The sequence below is a fragment of the Sinohyriopsis cumingii genome, chromosome 1 (genome assembly GCF_028554795.1).
Source record: "Sinohyriopsis cumingii isolate HCF-2022 chromosome 1, ASM2855479v2, whole genome shotgun sequence".
NCBI classification, from domain to species: Eukaryota; Metazoa; Mollusca; class Bivalvia; order Unionida; family Unionidae; genus Sinohyriopsis; species Sinohyriopsis cumingii.
The window spans coordinates 97,411,602-97,432,226 of record NC_142961.1 but is presented as its reverse complement, the minus strand read 5'-3'; the positions used below and the strand labels follow the sequence as shown (position 1 = coordinate 97,432,226).

Here is a 20,625-nt window from a genome sequence, read left to right as displayed (position 1 = left end):
TGTAATTTGTCACTATATGAAATATGATATGTTGATGGTTAATACATTATGAAATTATAGTTACATAATCAAAGGAAAACCTGGACAGATTATAGAACTTGAATGCTGGTTGTTAGTCATCTTTTTCTGCTAAAGCAACACATGGATTTAGAGTTTGGTTTTTAAAGGCATGTGATGCTCAAACATTTATTTTATATATTATTGTTATAAGATTAATGTTGTTGTTCTAGGGTTTAACACCATTTTTCAGCACAAGATATGATATACATGGCGGCCAGTATAACTGGTGGAGGAAGAACCCTGGAAAACCCAGGGAAGAACCACCGACCCTGGTTATGTTGCTGTTGTTGTGGGGTTTAATGCCATTTTTCAGCACACGATAGGCTATCTATGGCGGCCAGTATGAATGGTGGTGGAAGAACCGGGAAAACCCCTTGAAGAACCACCGACCCACGAGAGGCTACTGGCAAGCTTTCTCACATACCCACATTGGTCGAATCCTACACTCGAACCCACGCAGACAGAGGTGAGATGGCAGTAATCCGTAATGGAGAGCGCTTTAGACCACTTGGCTACTCGGGGCCCCGACCCACGGTTATAAGATTGAATAAGTATGGTATGTAGTCTTGCATACTCTGTTTAATTCACTCTGGTACAGAGACTTTAGCTAACTTGTATAATGTTAAGTTGTATTACGTTATACAGTAGATCTTGAGATACCATATGTATTCACTTATGAGTCCAACTGCAGACTGCATTGACCCAGATCTGCTGTCGCATAATGTGCTGGCAGATCTGGGTCTATGTAGTTTATTAGGAGCAAACAAGAGAACAAACAACATAGACCCTGATCTTCAAGTGCATTATATTACTGCAGATCAGGATCTTTGTTGCTTGCAGTTGGACTGTACCTGTAAGCAAGTATATATGGTATCCAAGCCCTGACAAGACTGTCATTACTCTATGCAATATATATTAGAAGTTTTGCCGAGTCTCAATTTTATTTTGTATTTTTGTTCATTTTTAGGGGTGAGGGTGGGGTTTAATTTACATCCAGATATGAGTATTGAATGCAATTTATAACCCAATACTAGGACTAAACCTGGAAGTCCTAAACTCTTTTACTCCTGGAACCAAGGAGTCCCCAGACTGTTTCATTGAGTCCCTGGCATAAACTTGAGAGTCCCTTACTTAATTTTTACAAAGAATGAAAAGGAACATGAAAAAAAAATATATAATCATTATTGTAATACAAATTTGGGTTCATTTCTATGACGTTTAGAAGATAATATTGAAAACATGCTATTTTGATTAAAAAATTCTAGTTTTGGGTTGCAACAGGTATATAAAAATTATGACTCAAAATACTGATTATTTATGATTTAAGAAATCATCTTTTGAGAACATTCTCAGTACATGTATTAGGGAAGCGTTCACAACTCAAAATTTCTTTTCTTAATTTCTGAGCCCACATGGGAGGGGTGGGTGTGGGTTTTTCACTGTGGACAAGTATATCTTATGTAGAGGTTAAAGATGCAAGTGATACAGTGGTCCCTCACTATAACACTAATGAGCAGAGCCATACAAGTATTCCATGTTATGTAAGTGAGATGGCTTTATACTGACGTATTTTTTTAATTCATAATGGGATCATTGACTGTAAACCATGATATACTGAGGCACTTTTAATATAAAATTTACCTTTATACCCAAAATGGCTCCAGAAACATTGCCTATGTCATATGAGGGAGCATGTTTTTAATATCAGAACTACATTTATCCTCAGTCTTGGGCCTATGACATCACCCATGGTAAATGAGAGACCATGCTGTACGGAGGCACACTTATAATGAGGGACTCAAATAACACAAAATGAGGGTCTTTACAAACATGTGTCCTTAGTTTGGAGGTGTCTGCTCTTTGCAGTTGAACCACATTTTTGCCCCTTCTCCAAAAAAAGTTCTTTATAAAAGGTGAGGTCTTATGTGACAGGAGCAGAATGTTATTGTCAGACAGCTTGGTCTTTCTTGAAGGAGTCTCTAAAGAGGTGAACTTCTCATAGATATGTTAGACTTACCCCATTTCCCCATCTTGTTTGGGAGGATGCTATTTGACAGACTGCTGTTATTATAGCTCTACCATTTACCATAATGACCCATCCTAAGACTGCCGTTCTTATAGCTCTACCATTTACCATAGTGACCCATCCTATTTGACAGACTGCTGTTATTATAGCTCTACCATTTACCATAATGACCCATCCTATTTGACAGACTGCTGTTCTTATAGCTCTACCATCTACCATAATGACCCATCCTATTTGACAGACTGCTGTTATTATAGCTCTACCATTTACCTTAATGACCCATCCTATTTGACAGACTGCTGTTATTATAGCTCTACCATTTACCATAATGACCCATCCTATTTGACAGACTGCTGTTATTATAGCTCTACCATTTACCATAGTGACTCATTCTATTTGACAGACTGCTGTTATTATAGCTCTACCATTTACCATAATGACCCATCCTATTTGACAGACTGCTGTTATTATAGCTCTACCATTTACCTTAATGACCCATCCTATTTGACAGACTGCTGTTCTTATAGCTCCACCATCTACCATAATGACCCATCCTATTTGACAGACTGCTGTTGCTTTCACCATTGATAGATAGAAAATAAAGTTATACACATTTGATCATGAAATCATGGAAAAATGAAAACATTAACAAGGGAAAAAACCTGTCACCATATTAAAGTATTGATTTCAGATTCTCAAATGATTAAAATGTGTCTTTTAATTTATATTTTTCCTATCATTCTAGTAATTTCCTGTTTTATATTTTTAATTTTTCAAGAATCTGAAAAGCTGATATGCAACAGTGTATATTTTGCTCCAGACATATTTTTGAAAAAGACAAAGTATCAGTAAATATAATTCATTGAAATATTGTAAGAATGAATTAAACAAAAAAATCACTGGAATGATTGCAATCAGCTAAGAATAGAGTAGAGCAATAAAATGAGGAAAAACAATCACTATTCAGTAATTTTTCCACATGCATATTCCATGCATAAGAAAATTGTTTGAAGCAAAATGCTTGATGGCTACTATTGATTTTAAGGCCCTCAGTTATAGTTGCTTCTCATTATTCATTGGATGTTTAAATTCTTTTCTATGACATATCTAATGTTAAAACAGAATAAAAATATAATTATCATGAAAATAATTACCTTGCAATATGAGCATGGTTTTATTAAATAAATCAATTATTGACAACTGTTTTGTCACTAACTTGTTATATTTTCATACAGAAAATATAGAAGTTAATTTTTTTAAAATCCTGCTTGTAATAATTTTTCACTCAAGAATGCAAAAACTAATTCATAGTAAATCAACCTAATGGGGAAATTTTTTCTTCTATTTTCACTCCTGAAGACACAAAAACATACATTCTTAATTAAAAGAGTTTTCTTTTTTTCATTGTCACTCTTTATAACCAACATTCTGAAGCAGATTTTAGCAAGGAACTCTCACCACTTTGTTGAATGAAATAAATATCTGCAGTTTTTTAAGTATAAAATTCAAGCAAAGAAAATTTTCCTATTATTACAGATCAAGGAATGAATGAATTTTGAACATGCCTACCATTTTAGCACTGAAATCCGGTATTGAAATATAAAAATTCCTTGTTTGCCTAAAAATTTCATTAACAAAACCCTACCTATCTGCATGTATATACTTTTAAGAAAAAACTACTTGTGTTATTTGACAAACAGTGAGTCATTTAACATCATGACATGTGCCTCATTTTCCAGCATATTTTGTTATTTTTATCGGTTAAATCATTGATCATGGATATAATTCTTATATTTGATGTCCAAGTGTAAATTGTCATTTTCAATAGTTTACCTTGTTACATTGCTTTAACAGCCTGTTACAGCCAATCATCTGGTTTTGCATCCCAATTTTACTTTACCAAATATCATTGCAGACTATCACTAGTTTTCATTTGGAAGAACTTTACAATTTGCTGAATGTTCATTAATAAACAAATTTTAGCTTGTGTTTTTATAAGAAGACATAGTAATTGTGTTATACTGACATTAAGATAGCTGGAATTATTTGTTTTAGTCTGATGATAATAATTTTGCATTGTCCTGTAATATTGGGAGAAAAAATTAACTGGAATCAAAATTTCCTGAGTTAATTGCTAAAATTATGAAATTTGCTTGAATTTCAAACATTTTTATTGGGACAAGGGTCAATAATCTCTCCTGAGAAAAAAATCCTTGATAGTTACTATGTAATTCAACATCAGTGACATGATTAGGAATGGTCTGTACATTTACACAGCATTTGTAGAATTTTGATTTAGTATTCCTTCCATGAATAACCTATAAAAAATGTCTGACATTCTTCTTTCCAGCAGAGTTTAGTCAGTCAGTCAGCATTTGGTTTATTATGATGTTGCAGAGTGAAAAAAATAAGTGATTTGTAAAATAGAAAAGAAAATAATTGATCTTTAAAGTTCCACATCTTTCAGGTACTTGAATACCATGAAACTCTGTCGATCTGTTTATTCAGATGTCTTGGTATCCATACAACAGTCGCTGGGAATGGGTTTTCTTCATTATTCTACCAAACAAATCTTTCATCCAGATTTTTAGCTTATCTGTAAGAGAGGGATTGGAACAAGTGTTTCAGTGGGTTTTCACTATTTTTCTGAATATTTTTTTTATATTGCAGCCATAGACCTTTCAGAATCAAAGGAGATCAAATTAAGATGAGAGGAGTTCATATTTTGGTAAAAGATATAAAGTTGCATTATGGTATACACATATATCAAAGGCTGATGTAGTGTTGTTTTTAATTTATAGCAAAAGTCTGTCCCCTTCCAATGAGACAAGGCAAGCAAGCAACCCAGACACAAGAAGAAATGGTGGACATGTCTCAAGGTACATATCAAGTGTGCATGTAATGGCTGTGATTGTTTGATCACATAGAAACCTTATTTAATTTTTGGTTTTGTGAATATATACAGTGATAAGCACATATGCATTAAAATTTACATGTAAATTTTAAAATATTATTCATTCTACAGTTGATTTTCTACTTGCTTCTTTGGGATTTTGCTTTGCTGAGTAATGAATATTTTTCAGTTCACAATTTATTAAAAAAATAGAGGATTAACACCATAAAGACACTGTTGTGCTAAAGTGCTGTTAAATGTTGCTACATACATATTTAAAGAAAAGAGGGAATCTTGGTTTTGGCAGACTATATTTTAGTGATTGTTGATCTGGACAAATTATAATATTTAAGTTGCTAAATTGTGACATGTTTTATTTTTGTCTTCTTACTTTCTTACTCCTGTATAACAAAAAATTACACCACTGCTTAAAATTCCTACTTTACATGATAGTAATTTTCTAAGGCATGTTCCTTTAAGGTCTGTTCCTGCCATTATTTTATTACAATCAAATGTGCCTTAGCAGATATCTCCATATAACAGGCACCTACTCATTAAAAACAGTATTTTATGGTCCATGGAATGTTCCCAGTAGACATGTTGAACAGTATGATTGTAGGCATTGGCTACATATACCCATGGGCCAGTTTCTTAGTGTGACGGCGGCTAACAGAATAGACCCATGGGCCAGTTTTACTAAACATCTCACTATTTCTTCCTGAAGCTGAGATCACCTTCGGATAGGTGCATCTGATTTTCCAGTACCATTGTAAGAGGAGTGCCACCATTGGTTGCCTTGTCTAAGGGCAGGTCCAGAATTTTGGCCCCATCTGTCTCTGAGATTTTTCTTATTGCTAGGTTGGTAACAGTGCTTTCTTTGCCAGAACATTCAGCATGCATTAACGATTATGATACATTCATAACATCTTGAATATTCTATCAAGAATTCTTGTCATTACTCTGAGGAAATTTTGAAGAGTTCCTCAAATTGGAGAAATTCCTCAGTTCATTTTTTATAGATTAAAAATGTTTAAGCAAGTTAAAAATTATTTTTTATCATTTCCACTATCTTTACCTCTGACAAAAATATCAGTATGTAAGATAATGTAAAATCTCAATTTCTGCAGGAATTTTGAGTTCATGTGATCTTTATGTAAAGGACAGTCATACAAGAATTTCCAGATGGATCCCTGATTGTGTCCTGTAGGTATGGGTGTCTTTATTTAGTCTTATAAACATGTAAGGCTCCCCTGAAATATGTGTTTCCTATTGCACTGGTTTTAAATTTAAGGTAGATAGGTCATTTTTAACATATATTATAATGATAAATATATATAATGTACTGAGCACTTCAAGTACTAGGTTGAACTGACTCAGATGCCCACATGACTTTCTGAAATTTTGTTTTAAATATATATTTTTTAAAATTTAAGCATTATAAATACTATAATGATATATAATGTACAAAATGCTTCAAGTACTGAGCTAAACCAGCTCAGGTATATGTACACAATTAAGTTTTGGAATTTTTATTTTTTAACCCTGGGGGAAAAAGTGGTAGGATTAGCAGCAGAAAACAGGGACAGTCGGTCGACGACTTAGAAACACACATATTTTGTTTTTTGGCTTACGGTAGTCTTAAATGTATAATAATTTCTCTGAAAAAATGTTTATGAAATATTTTCCACAGACAGCCACTGAGTTATCACTCCATCAATAGTGGTTATTCTGTGCAGAGCGATGGTGAAGAGGACTCTTTGCAGACATCAGCTATCATCAGCAGATACAAGTACTACAATCGACTAGCACCACATCAAGAGAGTCCCCTGGTGGGTATATACAAAAATAAATTATTTATTGTACAGTATTTCCACATTCTTTATTTAAATGTATTTTCAATGCTTGAAAAGTGTATATATATATATATATATATATATATATATATATATATATATATATATATATATATATATATATATATATATAATATTAAGAGAAAGCAGGAGCCTGCAAAAATATTGGGACATTTACACATTACTAACATGATAATCTTAGTTTGCTATCAAACATAATTTTAATAACTAATATCAGGAAATAGCAGTATTTCCCTCAATATAATCCTTGATATATGCACAAAACATGATATATACTTTGAATGAAATATATAGCATATGGATATATCCAGTCCATTAGACTGAGATGTATTCGTTCATATACAATAGCAAAGTGAGCTCTATCCCTGGATGCTGTTTTGTATTTATTACATTACAATGTCTTTCACATGATCCAGATATTTGTAGCTCTTCTTGTGTCAATACAACTCGGAACAAAACTAGAACTTATGAAATTTTAATTCATACATCAAAGAATATTGTTATGTGGATATCAGTGAATAGTTTGGCTTGGTTTTGTGCGGTTTAGCATCACTTTGTACCACTTGACAGGCCATACAGTATATACATGTATTTGATGGATGAGGGAACCTGTGAAGAAACCCATAGGAAACTAATGGCATGTTTTTACACACACCCGCATAGACTTGAAATCGCAAAGACATGAGATGTGTGAATGATCTATAGAGGCAAGCACCTTAGACCACTTAGCCAACTCAGGGCCTTAAGTCATTGAACACACTTAAATAGCTCTAGTGTGGGTGTGCAGTACAGAATGAACAGCCATATTAATGAAATTTCAACCAAGTAAAATTAAATGACTTCATTATAATTAAATTTCAGGTCTAATGAAGACCCTCCTTGGAATCCAAAAGATACACACATATTTTTATCACCTGACATATAACATTCTCCCAGCTATAAAAAGCATAAACTTGGATCTGTCATCAAATCATGTATAACATTTACCCAGCTGTAAACACCATAAACTTGGATCTGTCATCAAATCATTTGTAACATTCACCCAGCTGTAAACACCATAAACTTGGATCTGTCATCAAATCATGAATAACATTCACCCAGCTGTAATCAGCATAAACTTTGATCTGTTATCAAATCATGTATAACATTTCCCCAGCTGTAAACAGCTGTTACATATATCTGATTTAATTTATATTTATTTTAATTTTATTGTTTGCTTGTCAGATGTTTAAAAAAATTAATTCTGTTACATGCTGTTATAATATAATCTTCTTTATGTGATTTGGAAATTTTTTCAGAAAATCTGTTTGACCTGACTCTAATTGTAAACACCTAATGCTGACTTAATTCCTGACCTTAATTCAAAATTAATAACAGCCATGTGAACAAGTTCTTTTTTTGTTTATTTTTATTGTGGGAATAATAAGGGTGAGATTGAGGCTGTATTGGATATGTGACCCTAGACTTGTAAATAGTTTTAGTGAAGTAAACAACTTCTTTAAATTTTATTGTTACAGTAAAATGATTGGTTTTTGTCAGGGTCATGCTGGGAGTACATGATGTAAACATGATCATGTGACCCTTGTACGGGTACCTATTCTGCATCTCTAATTACTGTATAACCATTGTTTTAGGGAAATAATCTCAGTCTGGACTTAAAACACTTGATTTTTTTTTAATTTTAAAAGATTGATTCATTTCTCTGGAAATATTTTAGTACTCATACAGAATTCTTGGACAGAGACATTTCTTAAAAATTTTATTCGAATTTCCATCACCATAGTGTTATTTCTTGTGTTTCTACAAGGAAGTGTAGACAACAGCACTGTACAGAATACATCATACATCATCGCCATCCATCTTTGATTCATTAGAACATTTCATTACTGGGACTTTTAAAATTTAATCGTGGATTATTCTTGGATTATTTTAGGATTTGATTCTTAAAACCCTAAGTTCTTATCTTTTCATTTTTTTATAGTGTTTTCCAGGGAAATAAATTATTTGTAAAGTTTTTCAAAGCTTTTTGTTTTCACTCTTTCTTTTGTTACTGTTTATTGGAGCCTAAACACGTAACATAAGACAGCATAAACTTGGATCTGTGATGAACTCATAAATAGCATTCACCCAGCTGTTAGCACCATAAACACAGGTCTGTCATCAGCTCATGTATAACATTCACCTGGCTGTAAACAGCATAAACTTGGATCTGTCATCAGCTCATGGGTACCATTCTCCCAACTGTAAACATTATAACCCAAGAGATGTCATTGCATAATGTCTTGACAGATCAAGGACAAAACTGTTTTTCTCTACTTTATATATTTAAGCAAACCAATTAGTCAGAAAATTGTTGCCACATTCACACCAGCCAATATTTACACAAAAGACTGCAGACACTTGAATGGAGAACGTGAACCTACACATTTTTTAACAAGCACATGGAAAAGAAGCAAAAGGACACCAAATATGGCTGTGGCATAGTATGTCATAGCACATTCCAGGAAAGCATGGGTCTTCGATAGGACTAACAATGACATGAATAATGCCCCAGTACAGCAGTAAATAGTTTTATTTTCGTATTGATATTTTCCTAGATAGACATAGAAGTTTTTAGGAACACTTTATTTACTAGACAGGGGATAACTATTTTATTTACACACTTGTTTAGACAGATTTAGTTCTTGGTTTAAATGAAGTTGGAAATTCTGCGTAGAATAGAAATAAAAAGATATATTTTCAGAAAAACATCATAAGATGTTGTAATGGAATATTTTTTTATGAAGATGAGTGTACAGTATATATACACAATCAAAATAACAGAAATATATTTTAAAGAATTATTTTATTTTATTTTCTACATCTGAATCAAGATTTCTTGAGAATGACACATGTTTAATAAACCTCTTTGACTGCTGATATAAATATGATATATATAGTTCATTTATTTTATAACTGCTGTTATTATTCCCATATTTCATACAATGATTATTGAGGATGCAGATATTTTGTTGTATGTTTAGAATACGAATAGATCAAACTTTGTGTCGTGTCTTGCATTTCCAATTTTGTCAGTGCAATCATCTGTTCTTGACATTGGAAATGAATCTCTTGGTGACACTGTTGACTTTTCTATAGTCAGTATACATGCATAATGTATTATCTGGTTCAACACAAGAATACATGGTGAACTTTAGTTACTTTTACTTGGTTCAGTAAAATCATTCTTCTACAAACATTTAAGTTCTTTTCTTTCTTTTTTTAACTGTTCCTGCTTGAAAGGATTCATCCTGTAAGGATGTTCTTTCACATGTATATAATCTGCTATCTCAAAATCATGGTAGATTTTATTTGTGTTGGAACATCAGGAAACAAGTTCTCATATTCACATAGTAGTTGTTTTAGCTTCTTCTGGTTGTAGATGTGAAAGTTTGTAGTCCAGATTGTTTAATATTTCTGAAGATTGGTTAGACTAAAGAAACTACTGTCAGATTGTATTCCATCATTTATGTCCTCACTTTGTGGGATAAGTACAACTAAATTGACTGAATGACTAAATGGGCTATCTCTATCAACTTACTCCTTAAATATATTTATCTGACAAAGTTGTTTCTGTTTCTGCCTCCCAGGAGTATTAATGATGAAATTTAAGTCATTTACTTTCTTTTTAATAGTATATGACTATGAAATTTAGCCTGAAGAGGATTTTGAGGTATGAACAATAGAGCCAAAACTCTTATCACCCGGCTGAAAACTCCTTTCCTTTGAATTTCTGTCATACCTTAATTTCATTTTTGATGTAGTAGAGTGAAGGTTATTTCTTCCTACTTCATGAACCTTTGACAACTCATATTTGAAATCAAAGACATAATCAAGAAGATTAATCTTGGAATATTCATTTGAAAGAAGTTTCTCTTTTAATAAATTAAATGGTCCACAGACAGTATGTCCAAAAACTAGTTCAAAATGACTCAAATCCAGTGTTTCTTGAACTGATTCCATAAGAGCAAACAATAGTAAATAAACACGCTCATCTCAATCTTTTCCTGTATCTAAGCAACATGACTGAATCTTATTCTTCAAAGACTTATGAAATCTTTCCAAAGCACCTTGACTTTCAGGGTGATAGGCAGAAGATTAAACTGTTTGATGCCTAATTCATGCATAACTTGTTGAAAAATTATAGAAATAAAATTTGACCCATGATTAGACTGGATAGATTTATGAAGGCCAAAAAGTGTTAAAAAGACTTTATCAAAGCTTAGACTTTGGTTTTATTTTTAATATTTCTCAAAGGAATTTGCCTCTGGAAATCTTGTGGACGAATACATTATGGTCAACAAAAGTATTGTTTGCCTGACATCAGTTTTAAATTTTGTCAAATAACAGTAATTCAGAATCTTGTGATCCATCTTATTGGCTCCTAAACGACCAGCCAAACAGTTAGACTAAGAATTTTGTTAATATTTATATGATGATGGAACAACAATTTGATAGCTCACTGACTACTCATCATCTGTTTGTACTTCTGGCTGGTGTCTTCATTTTCTCATAAGGATCTCATTTTTCTCAAAATAACAAACTGGTACTTGTTTGGCTTCAGTTGCTAATAGCCCTCTGAAACAAACAGGGGAGTTAAGGATCTTTATTGTGTCCAACATTTAGTGATTTTCTTTTGTCACCGTGATTAGCTTAGAGAGAATGAACAGTAAAAAGAGGACCACTGTGATTAAAATGTTTAATGATCAATACTTGGAAGAAAGGTGATCTCATCAAAAGCCAGACCTAATGTGTCAGCTGAATGAATAATTTCCTGATCAACTTCATTCTCTTTGCCATTTTCAGATAACTGCACAAGCATGATATAAATCGTTTATTTCAGTAGGATCAACTCTTGTCAGTCACAAGTGGATTAACCACAACCTTATTTCCAGTTAGGTCATTGCCTAATAATAAACAAATACTTTAAAAAGATAAAGAAGTCACTGCTCAAGCAGTCATGGGTCCTGAGACTAAGTCTGATTCCAGATTGACACAATGGAGAGGAACATTAACAAAACTGCACTCTACTCATTGAATAAGAACACTTTCACTACAACAGTGGTTCCCAAGCTTTTCAAGTAGAGGGCCATATCTACTAATTTTGGTAATTAAGCAGGCCACAACGTTATAAAATTATAAATGTTTATCAGTGTTTATAAAATTATAGAAGTCATGTAATATCATTCTTAAATTTATTAACTTTCAGCAACCAAATTCTAAAACTTTAAAAGCAGTCAGTGTCAGTCCTACACTACAGTCATTTTTGGTTTTAAATCAAATCTGCAGATTAAGCAAACCGGTTTACCACTACGACTAGGCACAAACATAAATTTCTCTGTCCAATCTGTGTTGAATTCACAACAAGCAATGTCCTCACATTTTTGCTTATTAGCATTGTTTGATTCTATGTTATCCTCGTTCATGCTTATCGGCTTTAACAGTAAACTTTTATTTGAAAAATCTAATTTCAACACCAAAATGCAGACTGCTGAACAGTTGTAACAGATGACATCATGGTGTCTTGTGCACTCTGATTGGTCGACAAGGCTGGGAAAAGGGAATTTCCAAATGTTTCGTTCGCTAACTCAGCGGATGCATTCAATAATTATATCCGAGCACAACAACCACATGCAGAGTGAATTATTGAACACTGACGGAGCTCCGAGTGCTCAACCAAAATGACAGACTTCTTAGAAATGACATTCTAGACTCTAGAATACTGTAGATCGCGCATTATTGCAACTTTCGTCTAGTTATTTTTTATTTATTTGAACGTCAAGAAATTTGTGAAATTATTAAAATACATTATAGTAAATATAGAGGCCTCATGGGCCACTTTCTGAGAGTTGACGGGCCACAAGTTGTCTGCTGGCCGTGGTTTGGGAACCTCTGCACTAAAGAAAACTTATCAGACAAAAGCAAAGTACATGATAAGACCCTGAGAAGCTTTTGTGGCCCTTAATATTTTAAAAGGGATAGGTTTGACAGAGTCACCTGTAAGTGATATAGAACCTTTTGACTTGTATGGTTCATATTTATCAATAATAAAGTCAGAGTGGTGTTTGTTTGGCCCAACAAATGTAATGCTTTCAGTATATGACAATGACCTTGACCTCTTAGAAATAAGAACATTTGGAATAGCTCAGTTTTTATTATGTTGCTTATTTTACAATCTGTAGCAAGAGAAAAGGATTTCTGATCAGTACTATCAAAAGTTTTTGATTTCTAGAATTTCTGCCAAATTGAGATTTGGAAGTACTCGTATGAGACAGAGATGATTTTTTTTAAAGAAAAATTCACTGAGAGGCAAATTTATTAGGAAATGAAACTTTATGAGTCAAAGAATAATTAATAACTGTGTGGGTAGCTTTTTGGTTGAACACCACCTATCAAATAGAATTTCTTTTTCCCTAGCTAGTTTGATGTAAGTTTGTCCAGTTTCGTTTTTTTATAGTTCCTAAACTTTTTTCGATATGCCTCAGGTACCAATTCATAACCTGTTGTGATACATTCCTTAACCACATTGTAATCAGCACCTTGTTGTACTGACAAGCGTAGACATAACAAGCTTTGCCAATAAGTACAGTTTGTAATAACGAAGTCCATCACTCTCTTGGCCGTTTCAAGTTTTGAGCAAAAGTGGGTACTAACCTAATATTTCTTGTAACATCAAAACATGAACATGTGTGTAATGGGGGGGGGGCTGTCAGTGCTAATTATTTTAATCTATTTTGCATTTCTCTTTCTTCTTACTCTCTCACTGCATTTGCCTTTCTCTCTCTCTCTTTCTCTCTCTCTCTCTCTCTCTTTGCATTTACCTTTCCTTTTCTCACTGCATTTGCCTTTCTCTCTCTCTCTCTCTCTTCCTTTTCCACATTCTGAATTTGCATTTCTATTATCATTTCTTTCAGAAGCTTAAATTTTGTTAATTTCATTGCCATCTTTTTTTTAACTGTAATTCCTTTAATTTCTTCTCAAAATCATAGACAGATTTACTATTCAAACCAAATTTCCTAACAAATACTGAACCAAAATATTCTTTATCTCTTGTTTTGTTAAAGATGCTTTTGCTTCAGAAAGATCCTAATTTCTGAAAGCTCAAGCAACTTTTTCTTTTTCAGAGACTCTAACTGTACCTGGGTATAATTTAAAACTAAGTTCTCCATTTTAGATTAAATTTTAAAAGCTTGCTGGTATCACTAAAGATTTCACAAAACTAAAACCTTTACCAGGGACAATAAAAATTCCAAAACAAAGTCCAATTAATTTTTGGATTCAGTTTTTTAATATATGTGAAATGTTTTAAAGAAGTTCAGATCCTAATGGGCACCTGATTTCTGTTATGACTCTATATGGTTTTAAACTTAGTAACAGAAAGAAGGCTTATAAAAAAAATATTGGATAGCCCATCATCTGGTGTCCCTCCCTGTCAAGATTGCGCCCCTTTCATCTTTTAAGTGAGATGCCTTTTGGGCTGTGTCCCAAAAGTTACATGTAATTTGTAAGAAACCCTGAATTTGCTGACAAAACGCAATATTTTAATTTTCAAATTGATGAAGGACAAATTATTATTACTCAGCCCCAGTTGTGGCTCCATTTGTATGTCCCTCCACTTGATGAAGATCATGTGCCTAATTGTACCAACAATTATAAACTTTGTCTGCAAAGTGAAGCACATGACCTGTGAATGAGTAACAGTACTGTTAATATTCTTGATATTTCACTGGTTGCCTATAATTAGCACTTACTTGTACTGCATGAATAATAAGATGTCCCTTGTTCATGCTGACTTGGTAATGCATTTCTGGTTAAATATATCGAGCAGTACATTTCTGGTTAAATATATTGAGCAGTACATCTCTGGTTAAATATATCGAGGTGTACATTTCTGGTTAAATATATCAAGCAGTAGATCTCTGTTAAATATATCAAGCAGTGCATCACTGGTTAAATATACTGAGCAGTACATCTCTGGTTAAATACATAGCGTGTTTTTCCCCCTGAATGATTTGAGATCATTAGATTATATTTTAATCCATTAGTTCAAAGAGTTGGTAGCCACTATTGCTTTGATATGGAGTGAGTTTTTTTCTCCAGTTGTGACACATCCACAGTACTACCACATGAACTGATTATGAAACTTGACTCAACTGTTTCTACTCGTTGATATATAAAAAAGATCAAAGCCTCTTTGACTGAATTTCTGGTTTCAACTTTGATAATAACTACTCTGGTGGCCTAAGTGGTTAGAGCATCTGCCTTGGATGCAGGAGTTTGCAGGTTTGAACCCCGGTGAGTCATATCAAAGACTTATAAAATGGTTCAAGCAGCTGCCTTGTCTGGCACTCAGTATTAAGATGTTAATGTTAGGACTGGTTGGTCTGGTGTCAGGATAATGTGACTGGGTGGGACATGATGCTACTTGTCTGTGGCATGAAGCCCTAGTGATAGGCATCACTGTAAACTGCCACATTGCAGACATTGTAGTGATATGACTGCATTTTTGCATGTGGTGAATTTTTAAAAAAAAAGATCAGATAAAAGGGAAAATAAAATGTTAGCATTCAAACTTTTGAGAACTCTTAATTTATTTATTTTAGAAAATGAACATGTATATGTATTGTATTAGTTATTGATCAGCATGCTTGTGGAGAATCAGCTTTTATTATTGACATTAATTAAAAGTGGAAACGTAATTTGTCAGCCTGCTCTATTTCCCATAGTAGTTATGATTTTTTAAATGATATATGATGGGATTGATAACATCCTCTGAAAATGGATGTTTTTATTTTAATGAACTAAAGCCAGGTGCCAGTGCCAATGCATTCAGTATATTCAATATATGGTGCATCCTCTTTTTGATATTATAATACATGATCTAAGTGGTAGATCTCCCAGTGATAACCCTGTTGATGAATGTCACCTCATTTATTTATATCTGGCATGGCTGGCAACTTATAAATTTAAGTTTTAAACCAGTTATTCTGCATTGCTATCTTAAGTTCAGTGAGGCATGCAGAAAAAAATAAATGTGTCTTATTTAACAACCAAACCTTGTGACTTTGTATGAGACAATCTGTTTGCTTTTTACAGACCTTGGATCAATACAAGGTAGTCCCTGTCTTTTCAGTTCTACATTACATACATGCACAATGTACTGTTTTTTGAACCCAAAACACATGATTATCCATTGTGTCTGTATATAGCATACTGGTCCTGCGTTCAAACTGAGAACCCATGTTACAAAAAAAACCCAGCATTTTTACATAAAGAGCAGGTAATGCTTTAGGAGCCAACAGTAGGAATTACACCATTGTCTTAGGTACATACTTCTTACCAACCAAGAGTATTTGCAGAAGGCAACTGATAGAGTATTATTCCAGTTGGCCCTCATTATTTTGAATATTTTCACACACTGGCAATTAAATACTCAGTTACATGTTATATTAGTCTCACTATTCATATTATTTGTAACAGGTTACAAGTCGGAATTAGTTGCATGATTAGCAAAGTAACAGTGTATTACCTCATTTCTAACTTAAAGAGAATCTTATAAAATGAGCCTTGGTGAGCAAATGAAATCATTAAACCACTTTTATACATTTTGTTTGAATTAAAGCAAATACTAGGTTCTACTTATCACATTATGAAACACATTTTTTAGCTCTAGTGGTCATAGACCAAAAGAGCTTATGTGGTGATCTGTTGTTTGTGTGTGTGCGTGTGTGATTTGGATTTTTAACGTAGCTTTAACAATGTTTCATATTGCTACAATGTCGGGGGTATCATGCCATCATGTCCCACCCAGTCACATTATCCTGAAACCAGGCCTATCAGTCCTAACACTAATCTCTTAATGCTGAGTGCCAAGCGAGGCAGCTGCTAGTACCATTTTTGTAAGTCTTTGGTATGACTTGGCCGGGAATCGAATCCATGACCTCCTGCATCTGATGCAGATGCTCTAACCACTAGGCCACCGGAGCAGTCATCTGTGCATGCTTTAGTACAAATTTGTTATTGCAGTGCCCCCTAAACTGCATGGAGAATTGTCTTGAAACTTTACACACATTCATACCATGGTCTAGTTGATCCTAAATGAAATGGTCATGTGTGGAAATCCAGTATGGCTACCATGGCAGCCATATTAAACAATATCATGTTTTCTTTACTCTTCATGAATGGATGGTCATATTAATATGGGGATTTCACAGCAAGGCTTCTTGCATTGTCTAGTTGGTCCTAAATGAAAATGGTGATAATCTGATGCCCTGTATTGCCACCAGTCTGATGACCAATATGACCACCGTGACAAGCATTTTAAAAATCATGTTATTGCTACTTCTCCTGAATGGATGGTCATATCGACATGGGATTTTCGCTAAAAGACATCTTGCAATATTTATTTGTCATGAAAAAGAAGATTTCTTATAAAGTTTCAGTAATTGCAATAACAGTAATGTGAAAGTACATGATAAAGTCAACTGAAAGTAGACAAGATGATGGGAAATCAATAGCATATTTACAGTTTGCTGCAAACAAGTTGCAGAGCATTCTGTTATGAAAACTGATTTGATCTATATAATTATTTCATACTGACAAATTTCACTCACCAAAATAACCTTTCTTTGTGTATGTGGTAAATGGCATCAATGATCTTTAACCTGAGCAAATTTGAATTTTTAAAATACTCCATCAGCTATTATTTTGTGGACAATCAGTGATGGTTCCATTTTCAACTTTCATTTATAAGGAATGATCTTTATTTGAAGATAAAAGTAAGAGTGGCATGAAAGAAATACCAACCATAAATATTTTGTAATTGTTATCATTTGGACACTTAGCTATGTAAAGATAACAGTTTTTCAAAGAGTTAGATATGCCTAATGTTTCACATGCGATCCATAATTAAGTTGTGAAATTTCATGAAATTTTGATGACAGAAACATAGAAGTATTAAAGATTGTAACATGAACAGGTTATATAACCAAAATATTCATTGATTCTCCAGTTTTGGAAAACAGTTTTAGTCTACTCAGGTACCATAATGGTAGGAATGTACATGCCCTGCTTTGTTGTTCATGAATCCAGTACACTTTGAACACAATTGGCTGTATCTTGAGAAAGAAATGGGAGCTAATTGCCTTTTCCAAGGACACGCCTGGTGGCCAACCCAGGCTCTCTGAAACATGTGACTCATGTGATGATCACAATATTGCTAGCATGCTCCAGTTATTATCCAGTTAACATTTTGTGAAGTTTGCATATCTCAGTTTTATGTCTACACTAAGGGTTTGCTCTTAATGCCTGGAAGATTTTCCTGCCTGTAAATGAAGGGAAAAAAAATGGAGTGTGTGGAATTGGAACCTTTACTGAAAAAAGTGTTAAGTTAAGATAGGGATACAAGTTGCAGATTTCTGTTAATTCTTTTTGCAAGATAAGATAGATAAATGCAAATTTTTCATTGGTATTTGAGATGTATCTTTCGTGCAGTAATTTCAAAGTATGAGTAAAATAAATAATTTACGCACTGGAATAAGAAGGTTTAATGTTTTTCAAAGAACACATGAACAAATACACTCATTTTTAGATGAACATAGCTGGGAAGTTATAGGAAAAAATCCATTGCAATAGGTGAAAACTGGGACATAAATACAAATACAAGAATATACGTTGTAATCCAAATGAAATCAGAATTTTTATAGAATTATTTAAGAGATTTTGGAATAATGTGATTGGTACACACAAGAAAACATGGCTTTTGTCGATATTGTTATGTATATTTGATTTAATTTAATTGTTTGTTTGTTAGTTTTAATTTTTTTTATTCCATTACATGCTAATTGTAATATAATTGTATTTTACTGGATTTGATATTTTCCAGAAATTCACTTTAGTTTTTCAAAAACCTAATATTCAAATTTTGTATCAAATTCTGACTTAATTCCTGACCTTGATTCAGAATTAGTAAACAGTTTTTTTAATTTTTTAAAAATTTATTCTTTGTGTGAAATTTAGAGTGAAATTGAGGCTGTACTGGGAGTACGTGACTTTAAACATGTAGAAATTCTGGTTTTATCGGTATGTTGATCCTTATCCAGGCATCTGTTTTGTGCAGTAGCAGGGTTTACTAGTGATGTGATTTTAGTTGGGCTTTTTAACACTTAGACATCAAGGTGTTTATTTTGTTGTGACAAGTCTGAGTTGAAATTCTTTTTTATGGAATTATTAATTCTTTTCCATGGGAATATTGAAGTGCTCATACAGAATTCTTGGATAAAGACATTTATTAAAATTTCATTCGGAATTCAAACACTGGAATATTAATTTCTGTGGTTCAACAAAGAACTGTTGACACTTCAGTACTATACTGACGACAATATATGTCATCACCTTCCATTTTGGATTTTCGTCATGACTTGAACGCAAATTCATTAAAAGATTTTGTTACTAGGACTTCTAATTTTTAATTCTTGGGTTATTCTTGGATTATTTTTGGGTTTGAGTCTTAAAACCATAAGTTCTTTTCATCATTTTTACCTTGTTTTTCTAGGGAAATAAATTATTTGTTAAATTTTACAAAGCATGTTGTCTTCACTTTTTCTTGTTACTGTTTATGAAAGCCTAAACACGTAACAAAGAAATTGTGTTGCTAGTCCTTGGATTTATGAATTTTGACTAAAATATTTCAGAAAAATTCAACACAAAATGGTCCAGCTTATTTTTTTGTAGTTTTAGAATTTTTGCCAATAAGCCTCATGGACTAACTCATAACCCATTAAGATACATTCCTTAACCAGATCATAATCAGTACTTTGCTTTAGTGACAGTGAATAGTAAATATCACTAGCTTACTATCAGTAAGTACACATTGTAATAATAGAGTCCAATGCTCCCTTGGTCATTTCAAATTTTCTGCAATTTTTTCAAAATGAGTGAAATATTTGTGTACTTAGTTTTCTCTGAAAGGGGGCACTAACCTAATATTCAAGTAAGATTAAAACTTGAATTTGTATCCAAAGTGGGAATGTGCTTTTCACTTGCCAGCCCTTTTTCTTTAATTCTAAATTGATATCCCCTATTTTCCTTCTCTCTTTGCATTTGTATCTGTCTCTATCTCACTCTTCTCTTTCTCCAGTTGGAACTGTATTTGTTTCTCTTCTTTCTCTAACTGCATTTGTTCTTTTTGTAACCGCATCTGTTTTTATTGTAACTGCATTTGTCTTTCTCTCTCTTTCTCTTTCTTCCTTATCTATTTACATTTGTTTTTCTTTCTGTATAACATTTGTTCTTTTTCTCCGTTTGTTTTTCTTCTTTATCTTTTTGAAGTTCCAGCTTCCTTAACTCTAATTCCATCTTGTATTTTAATTTTAATTCCTTTACTTTTATGTCAGAGTCTGATACAGACTTACTGATCGAAACCAAAGCACTTTTATCCAAAACACTCTTTTCTGTCAAATACTGGGCCAAAATATTTTTTATTTCTTGCTTCGTTAAGGAAGTTTTTGCCTCAGAAAGATCATATTTTCTGGCACGTTGAATCAATTTATCTTTTTCAAACAGTCCAACTGTTTCTGGGTAGGATTTGAAAGAAAGATTTTCACTTTTGATGACATTGTAATAAAGCTTGCTGATTTCACTAAAGATTTTTAAAATGTAAAATAATACTTGGGATTTAACAATTTAAAAAAACTATTGGAATTTAAATTAAAAAAAACAAAGTTTTCTGAAAA

At 33.0% G+C, this 20,625-nt stretch overlaps 1 protein-coding gene across 4 annotated transcripts in view; it reads left to right on the top strand.

Moving 5' to 3' along the window:
- LOC149807402 (neutral amino acid transporter 9-like) overlaps nt 1–20,625 on the top strand; it is a 107,264-nt gene that overhangs the window by 10,106 nt on the left and 76,533 nt on the right. For all 4 annotated transcript variants that reach the window (XM_089966376.1, XM_089966384.1, XM_089966371.1 and 1 more), the window contains exons 2-3: nt 4,888–4,965; nt 6,670–6,808. In XM_089966376.1, coding sequence (XP_089822502.1) covers nt 4,888–4,965; nt 6,670–6,808 — 217 coding nt within the window. The remainder of the gene's footprint in view (nt 1–4,887; nt 4,966–6,669; nt 6,809–20,625) is intronic.